General features: G+C 46.6%; 1 protein-coding gene across 1 annotated transcript in view; it reads right to left on the bottom strand.

Moving 5' to 3' along the window:
- Nucleotides 1-874, bottom strand: part of KCNS1 (potassium voltage-gated channel modifier subfamily S member 1) — a 4,257-nt gene extending 3,383 nt beyond the window's left edge. Inside the window, exons 1-2 of the mRNA XM_008066922.1 lie at nucleotides 799-874; nucleotides 4-336 (exon numbers count right to left, since the gene is read on the bottom strand). Of these exons, the coding sequence (XP_008065113.1) occupies nucleotides 4-336; nucleotides 799-874 (409 nt within the window). The remainder of the gene's footprint in view (nucleotides 1-3; nucleotides 337-798) is intronic.
- Nucleotides 875-9,880: the final 9,006 nt, after the last annotated feature.

Genomic DNA, 9,880 nt, shown 5'->3' on the forward strand with positions numbered 1-9,880 from the left:
GGCCGAAGGCGAAGACGCACAGCTCGTCGAGCACGTGCAGGCGGCCGGTGCGGTAGAAGTGCAGCAGGCCCAGGAAGAAGCCGGGGTGCCGGTCGAAGTAGAATTCGCGCGCCGCCGCGTCGTAGTCGTCGCACAGGCGCCGCGCCTGCTCCTCGGACGCCGCGGTCTGCAGGCGACCCAGCCGCGTGCCCGGGAAGCGCGCCACGGCGCGCGCGCTCAGCAGCCGCCGCACGCCGCCCACGTTCACGCGCAGCGCCTCGTCGCTTCGCCGCCAGGGGACCCCGCTGTCGGTGTCCGGCCCCGGGGACTCGCTCTCCATGGCTGACTCGCGTCGGCCTGCGGACACCGAGGGGCGAGCTGAGGGAGTCCCCGGGCTTCCCTTCCAGGAAGGCCGGGTTAAGATCCCCTGCTCCATCCAGCCAGCGGGGAGGTGGAGGCTGTGGGAAGCACCTGGTATGCAGTAGGCGCTCAGGAGGTGTCAGGTACCCTCCAGACTCAGAGAGTTAGCCCTGGGTGTGAATATTTCCCATCTCCCAGCAAGGAAACTTTGGCTTTGACCTTTCCCACCCTCATTTCGTTTTTCTCCCGCGGAAAACCTACTGAGATCCACTTTGAAGGATTACGAAAGTGACAGAATGGCAGGGTGTCCCGACACCTGGTGGGTGCTCATATGGCATGTCTCCTTTATGCGGACACACTTGGATTTATGTACACCAGAGGCCTACTGTGGGATCCTAGACATGCCAGCCCTCTGAACCTCAATTTCTTTCTCTGCAAAATGGTGATGATAATACTTACCACCTGGGGTTGTTGGGAGACTCCGTTTAGACCAGCGGTTCTCAAAGCGTGTTCCCCGTACTAGCAGCATTAGCATCACCTGCGAATATGTCAAAGATTCACATTCTTAGCCTGCCGTAGATTTACTGAATCAGAAACTCTAGGGGTAGGGTCTAGCAGCCTATGTTTTAGCAAGCTTGTAAGGTGGTTCAACTACATGGTCAAGTTTGAGAGCTACTGGTTTAGACTCTGTAAAGCATTGGTAGAGCCAATCAGACCTGACCTTGAAATTGGCTCTCTTGTGTGACCTTAGGCAAGTCACATTACTTCTCTGAGCCTCTGTCAAATGGAGAGAAAAATATCCACCTCAAAGTGTGGTCAAAAGATTAAATGACCTAATGTCTTTATTGGGCTTGGCTCGCAGAAAGGGTTTGCCAAATTATCCACCTCTGTCACTGTCTTCTGGAGTCAGGCAAACCTGGGGTTATGTCCACCCCTGATGTACCCTGGGCCTTAAGAAAGATATTCATTCTCCAAGTCTTAATTTTCTGCACAATTCAGATGATAGCTCCTATCCCCTGGGATGGTTGGATTAAGGCAGATTATGGAAAATGCTTGGTGTTAGTGGATGCTCTGGAAGAATTCATACCCATGGATTTCTGGCTCTGCTGGAATTGAGGACTAATGTCTCTCTTCCTGATCCTGGGTAATTTCATCTGCATTGTGGGTTCAGTAATAACTACTTCCAGGAGTGGACAGGGGATTGGGTGTGCATCAAGCACCTGGCCTAGTGCCTGGCAGAGAGCCCAAGGTGCCCTTCACTTATCCTGGGCTTGGCGTTAAGCAGGTGGGGTTCCATCTTAGCACTGTCGCTTGTGTGACCTCAAGCCAGTCTCCTCCTGCTCTGCACTTAAGCTTTTTTACCTCTATAATGGCACTTTGGATGAACTGTTATTGTGAGTATATGTGCAAAGCCCCTGGAACACAGTAGGTTTTCAATAAATGTTAATCCCTTGTTACTTCCTTCGGGTCAGGCGTGAGTCTGCTGCTTACTATGCTGACTTTAAGCAGATCTGTGGTCCATTCTGGGCTTCACTTTCTCCATGTGTAAAATGGAAAACGTACTTCCTATGAGAGGCTGTGAGGATTAAATGATGCAGGGTGTTTATCAGCAGTGCAGCTCTGGCACATAATTAGTGCACAATGAGCATGTGTGTGATGCGACTACACTCCTACCTCCACCCGGATATGGCATCAAAAGATGAAGGTTCTAATCCATTTCCATCGTCCTTAAGAAGCAAGATACTGTGCAAATCACTTCATCTATCTAAAACTCACTTTCCTGCTCTATGAAGTGGGATAATTAATTCAACAAATATTTCTTGACAAGGATCTGAATCAGCAAGATTAAGTGGCTTGTTCAAAATTCCCCAGCTAGTCCATGGTGCAATGAAGGTTAGAACCAGATGTTTTCATTCAAGACTCTCCACCCACTTAATTTGGGCACCTAGTACCTACTGGTCACTTCCCTGGCCCCTCCCCCCACTCTGTTTAATCCCTGCACCAACTTTGCAGGGGAGGTTTTCTAATCCCATTTCACAGGTGAGCCAACAGGACCAACCGAGGTCTCCCCTGAGCGAGCCATCCCACATTGTTCTCTCCTTGTGTGTGGGGGGGGGGTCGCCTCGAGGGGTCGAAGCACTGGGAACCTGAGGCAGTCCTGCCTCTCACTTTGGCCGCCCAGGACCTGCCCGGGCCACGCCCCTTCCCGAGGGAGGCCCCTTACCTGTCGCGGGGCGCCAGGCGCGTCTGTCCCCGAAGGCGCCTAGGCTCAGGAGTCGCTGGCTGTGCTCAGGCTCGTCTACCCTGGCTGCCCCGCCGACCCTCGCTGCTGCGGATGGCCCCGCTGTCCCCTCCTTCCTCCTTCCTTGTCTGCCTTCGTCCCCGGCGGCTGAGGCCTTATCGATCGCTGCCCGGGGGAGGGAGGGAAGCCGCGGGCGGCCAGAGGCGGCGGTTTCTATTCCTGACGCGGGTGGGGGTGGTGGTGTCTGGAGGCTGGGCCCAACAACCGTGGCATTCTCCCGAGGCGGGGACCCAGGAAGGAGAGGTCATTAGGGGATGGGGATTCCCCAGAGGGATTTCAGCCGAAGTTTCTCTGGCAAAGGAACAACAGTAGTAATTGTTTGCTTAATTGAGTGCTTAGGACGTGCCAGGCTACTTCATCTGCTGCTGGTGACTTATTTCAGTCATTCCTAACACAAACTTGACAGGGACAGGTTCTTAAATCCCCCTGTTTCCAGATGAGCCCCAGTCTCTTGCTCAGGCCTCCAGGGATCTGAGCTAGGGAATCGTAAAAGGCGTGCCCTCATCTCCCTGGAGGCCCCAGGCTCTTCCCAGGTGAGCTCCGACCTGACCTGGAACATTTTGTGCCCCCAAACTCAGTGTCCTTACCTGCCAAGGGATTCCTAATTCCCACCTGCTAAGTGTTGTGAGGGCAAAGAACAGTACCAATGAGCTTTGTGAAGGTTGTGTCATCTCCAGACATGTGTGTATTGTGTTTTGTGTATATACTGTGTGCCTAGCTGGGTAGAGGGCACTGAAGACTAGGGCCTGCATGCAGAGACTTCACAAATACTGTTATTAATAATAATGATAATTATGTTTATTGAACACTTACCTTGGGCCAGTACAGGACTCATCTCATTCAAACTGCAAATATATCTCTGGGATAGGTGATGTTATTGTTCCTGTCTCACAGATAAATGGAAGGCTTTGAGCGGTATGGTGACTTGCCCATGGCTACATGGCTCGCTTCTGAATCTTTTAGGCCAGCATTGTCTGATAGATATAATGTCAGTCATATATGTAATTTTTTTTTTTTTTTTGAGTTGGAGTCTCACTCTGTCACCCAGACTGGAGTGTAGTGGCCGCTCCCGGCCACCGCAGCCTTGACCTGCCGGGCTCCGGCGATCCTTCCACCTCAGCCTTCTGAGTAGCCGAAATTACAGGCATGTGCTACGATGCCCGGCTAATTTTTTTTTTTTTTTTTTATTGTAGAGATGAGGTCTCGCTGCCCAGGCAGGTCTCGAACCCGCGGGCTCAGGCAATCCACTCACCTCAGCCTCCTAAAGGCGTGGGATTACAGGCTGAGCCACTGAGCCCGGCTCATATATGTAATTTAACATTTCTTTCTTTCTTTCTTTCTTTCTTTCTTTCTTTCTTTCTTTCTTTCTTTCTTTCTCTCTCTCTCTTTCTTTCTCTTTCTTTCCTTCCTTCCTTCCTCTTCCCTCCCTCCCTCCCTCCCTTCCTTCTTTCCTTCTTTCTTTTTTAAGACAGTGGCTTGCTTTGTCCCTCAAGCTGAAGTGCAGTGGCACGATCATAGCTCACTGCAGCCTTAAACTCCTGGGCTAAAGTGATCCTCTTGTCTCTACCTCCTGAGTAGCTGGGACTACAGACACATGCCAACACACCTATTAAAAAAAATTTTTTTTTTGTAGAAATGACATCTTGCTATGTTGCCCAGGATGGACTTGAATGCCTGGGCTCAAGTGATCTTTCTGCCTCAGCCTCCCAAAGTGTTGGGGTTACAAATGTGAGCCACAATGCCCAGCCGTTGGTTAAAATTTCTGGCAACAACACTTGAAAAAAGTACAAAGAAACAGGTGAAATTACAGTGGAGGCTTGAACAATACAGGGGTTGGGGTACCAATTCCCTGTGCTGTCGAAAATTTGAGTATCACTTTTGACTTTCCTAAAACTTAACTACTGATAGCTTACTGTTGATCAGATACATAAGTAGACTTGTATCTACATATACTTTATGCGGTCATGACATATCTTATTTTTTCTTAATTTTTAAAAAGATTTCTAGGCAACATGGTTAATCTGTGAGGTTTTTCAAGTTAACACAAATCTCTAAAAACTTTTGCAGTATAGTTAGGAAAAAGATTGCATATAGTAGACCCTTGTTGTTCAAACCTGTGTTGTTTAAGGGTAATTGTGTTTTTAATGATATATTTTATTTAGCTTAATATATCCAAAATATTATAATTTCAACATGGAATCAATAAATAAATTATCAATAAGATATTTTACATTTTCATTTTTTACTTCCTCCCAAGTCCAGTGTACTAGCTTTTTATTGCTCTATAACAAATTGCCACAATTTAGCAACTTAATACAATACAAGTTTATTATCTCACTGTTTGTACAGGCCAGAAGTGTGGGAACAGCATGGCTGAATTTTCTGCTCAGGATAAAGCCAAGGTGTCAATCAAGGTTGAAGCCCCCTTTTTTTTTTTTTGAGTCAGGGCAGGGTGTCACTCTGTTGTCCAGGATGGAGTGCAGTAGCATGATCATGTCTCACTGCAGCTTCAACCTCCTGGGCTCAAGCGATCCTTTTGCTTCAGCCTCTTAAGTAACTGAGACTATAGGCACACACCACCACACCTGGCTTTTTTTTTTTTTTTTTTTTTTTTTTTTTTAGATGAGGGCTTGCTATGTTGCCCTGGCTGGTCTAAAAAATTCCTGGGCTCAAGCAATCCTCCCTCCTCAGCTTCACAAAATGCTGGAATTATAGGCATGAGCCACCATGCCTAGGCAAGGTTGAGGTTCTTATGTGGGGTTTGGGGGTTTTCTTCCAAACTCACAGATTGTTGGTGGAATTCACTCTCTTGTGGCTTGTAGGACTGAGGTCCCTCTTTTCCTGCTAGTCGTCTGCTGGCAACCAATCTCATCCTGGAGGCTGCCTGCAGTTCCTTGCCACATGGCCTGTAGGCAGTTCACAGCATGACTGCTTGCCTTCAGGCATGCCAGAGTGCTGACTTCCTCTCCTGTAACCAGTCAGAGAAAATCTCTGTTTTAAAAATTCTCACCTGATTAGGGCAGGCCCATCCAGGACAGTCTCCTTTCTGTCTCCACCTACACACAAAGAGGAAGAGATTACATAGGGACAAGGGATACTGGGGGTCACCTTAGAATTCTACCTACCACATTCACCTGTAGCAAATCTGAATTTGGACTCATCACATTTAGTATGTTCAGTAGTCACATGTGGACCGTGGTTACCATGTTGGACAGCCCAGCTCTAGGCTGCACCACTTCAATTTTCCCCTCAAAGTAAGACGGTAGAGCAGGGAGCTGCTTAGTGATCATCTTGCCCAATTCCCTCATTTTCCGGCAGGGAAACAGAGGCAGATCTGCAGAGAAAATCTTTTATTTCGGGGTAGTGAAGGTTGCAAAGTCTTGCAAAGTCTTAGGCTAGGAAATGGCAGTTACATGGATCCATACATTTGTAAAGAAAACATTTATTCAACAGTAACTGAGCATTTGTACACTTTACCATAAGTGGTAAACTTATGGTAAAAAAATTTTTGTTTGCAAAACAGCTTGTTGTTTTTTATTTTTATTTTTTTACCAATTCATGCATCCATGTAACTCCCATTTCCTGGCCTAGGTCTTGGTCTGCAATCTTCCCTTCCCCTAAAACTCAGGAACTCTCCCTGGAGCTGGAGAGGTGGTTTTCAAAAAAGAGGAAAGACAAATCTATTTCCCAAGGGCAGAAGAGAACATAACTGGGATCTGGTTTCATCCTTAGATCATGTCGTGGGAGGTAAGTGAAGTTTTGGAGGAATTTGTGAGTGATGGGAGTGGGGGGGCATTATGGATGTCTTGGACCAAAGGGTTATCCATGTCCTTTATGTACCATGGATGGGCTGCCCCCAAATTCTCTTTCAATCTCTGTCCAGAAATGGCCATTTTAACCCATGAAGCTTTACCTACAGAGTAAGCTTGATGTTGCAGAAAATAAATAAATTTTTGGAGTAGACCTGTGTATGGCAGCAGCTTCTAAAATGTCTCCCAATGATACCTGCTTTCTAATGGTCATGCACTTGTGCAATCCCCTTCCCTGCATGTGGGCAGGGCTTACTGATTTGCTTCTGTGTGTGTGTATGTGTATATACTCTCTCTCTCTCTCTCTCTCTCTCTCTCTCTCTCTCTCTCTCTCTCTCTATATATATATATATATATATAGCACAAGTGATGAAATATCACTTCTGTGATTAGGTTACTTAAGGTTGTGACTTCCAGCTGACCTTGATAAAGCAAGTTGCCATGCCGGAAAGACAAGGAAATGAGGGTGACTTCCAGTCAACCACCAGCTGGGAACTGTGGTATGCAGTCCATTAACCTTCAAGGAACTGAAATTCTGCCAGTAACCATGTGAACTTGAAAGTGAATCCTTCTCTATTTGAGACTCCCACCCTGGCCAAACCCTTGAGTGCAACCTCATGAAGCAAAGAAACTGAAGCAGAGGACCCAGGATAGCTGTACCCAGATTCTTGACCCACAGAAACTGTGAGACAATGCATCTGTGTTTTTTAAGCTGTTACATTTTTGGTAACTTGTTACACAGCAATAGATAATGAATACACTGGGTTTAAATCCTGCCTACTACTAAATTGCTGTGTGACTCTTGGGCCAAGTGTCTCCTCATGGCCCTTATTTTCCTCATCTGTAAAATGGGAGCAATACCTACTTTTGAGGATTGTGATGAGGATTAGCTCATGCTGTTCCCTCTCCATGAACAACACTTCCTCCCCTTTCTTTACCTGGTAGGTCAGTTAGGATTTAATTTAGTTGCAGGATCAGAAACTGAATCATAGTGGCTTCACTAGAGAAGTTTCCCTTTTTTTGGCAAGCCAGGTCAGGTGCAGCTACTTGTGAATGGCATTGAAGACCTAGGCTCCTTGTCACTTCCTCTTCCACCATTCTTGTGTGGTTTTCATCCTTGCCTGAACCCCTCAGGTTATCCTTTACTTTTGTGCACATGAGCTCCTGGTGTATTTTCTCTCCTGCCAGCAGGTATCCGGGGCTTCCCTGAGACTTCCAGAGCCTGCTATGGCTATACACAGGGAGAGCCTAAAGCACTCGGGAATGTATGTGTCCCTCCTGCACTTGTCTCTAGAACTGCCCTGTGAGACTTCACTTGATGTCACACCACTACTGACTTCTTCTCTTCCTGGTGCACCTCTTCACTCTCAAACACATTTTTCCTGGAAATATTTTCAAAGCCGCAGTATCATATGAATCTTCATCTCAAGATTTTCTTGGAAGGAATCCAATTAAGACAATCCTCAAGGTCTCTGGTTGGCTGTTTTAGCTGCAGCAGCCATATTCCAGGAAGGACGCAGGGTAAATGGGTGATGGACAAAGGGCTGAGTCTGTCTCATCAGGTAGGAAAACAATAGCTTTCCAAGAAGCCCCTCCCAGTAGACCTTCCCTTACTTCTCATTGGCCAGTCCTTCACATGGCCATCCTTAGCTGCAAGGGAACCTGGGGAGGAAAGACATTTTCATTTCCTTTTTAAAATTGAAATATACTGTTCTTGTAGTAAAGAACATAAATGTTAAGCTACAGCTGAATGAATTTTATTTTTTACAAATTTGTGTAAACATGTAATTGCCACTGAGGTCAAAATACAGACTATCACTAGCACTCCAGTCGTTTGAGAGTGGGTTGTGGCAAATATTTCTAACTTGGTACACTGGTAAGAAAGAAGGGGAAAATGGAGGACTAGTAGTGTCATACTTGGCTAACTCCTGCTAAAACTCAATGTCTTGACTTGGATATCACCTCAGAGAAACTTACCTGTTTTCCAGGCTGACTCAGGTCCCTCCTGGCCTCTTGTAGCCTCTCAGGTTTCTCCAGTCTGGGATATACCATGCAACTCTCTAGCTAGGACTTTGTCTCATCCACTAGTGCATGAGTTTTGTGAAGACATGGCCTAGAGCTTATTTTAAGTATTCAACAAATATTTAATGAATGAGTGAGAGAGGAAAGCATAATTGGAGTTTGCAAAAGGAACCAGGCATCCAGCTTCCTGGGAGACTTCCCAGAAGGGCAGTGGAGATGGAGCTGGCTGGGTTGCAGTTTGACAGCTGAGAACAGAGCTGGAACTGCAGAGACCAATGCACAGACCTGATGGAATAGGCAGCAAATTAGCCAGGAAGTTGAGCAGATGACTCTAGAATGAACTGTGTAGATGCTGCCACTTGTAGCTGGAGAAACCATGATCTGTGTGACCTGTTACCTCCTATCATTCCAGAGACCTAGCTCAGAACTCAGAGCGCCAGGATAGCAGAGCCCTATGGGGCCCTTAGCAGCCATGTCTTAACTGGTTTACCTGGGAGCTCCCTGTTGGGGCCTCCTAATTTTCCTGTTGTTCCTTTCAGGAAAGCCACCCAGGGCAATAAGCTGTGCATCAATAGGCTTGGGTACCAGTTGTTTAGAATTGAGTTTAACTTTCTTTTCTTTTTTTTTTTTAGTGGGAGTCTTACTCTGTCACCCAGGTTGAAGTGCAGTGGCATGCTCACAGCCACTGCAGCCTCCACCTGCTGGGCTCAGGAGATCCTTCCGCCTAAGCCTTCCAAGTGAGTTTAACTTTCTTGGGTCTATGAGATCCCCATTTTCCAGATGTGAAACCTGAGTCTTTAGAGCTGGAAGGAATCTTTAAAGACCAAATGTAATTAATTAGTACAGTCAATAAGGATGTAAAGCTTAGGGTTAGACTGCTCAGAGTTGAATCTCAGCTCTACTACTTATAAGCTGTATGACCTTGGCCAGGTTAACCTCTTTTGTGCCTCAGTTTCATCATATGTGAAATGGGAAAAAGTAATGAAGCCTACCTGGTAATGCTGTGAGGATTTAATGAGTATACATGTAAAGTAATTAAAATGGCACCTGGCACACCTGACTCTGTAATTGTCGCTGCTTTTATGAACATCTAAGGAGGAATATGGTTTGGTTTAATCCTGGCCATGTCACCTCTCAGCTGGAGATCTTGGGCCAGACACTTATCTCAAAGCTGCCATTTCTTCATTGTCAAGTGGGAATAACCATGCCCACCTTTCTCAGGGTTATGGAATAGACGAATGAAACAATGCTTTAAGGTGGGAGACATAAAATGGGCATTCACCACAGACTACTAATTAGTAGTACTCAATTACGCTCTTACTGTGACACATCCACAACATACAAACCCTGCATCTCCATGGCTTCTTACCATGCATATTTATTTATCTCCAGCAAGCTAGAGGCTTGG

Source organism: Carlito syrichta, unplaced genomic scaffold (genome assembly GCF_000164805.1).
Source record: "Carlito syrichta isolate Samal-C Ts95f unplaced genomic scaffold, Tarsius_syrichta-2.0.1 Scaffold309195, whole genome shotgun sequence".
NCBI lineage: Eukaryota > Metazoa > Chordata > Mammalia > Primates > Tarsiidae > Carlito > Carlito syrichta.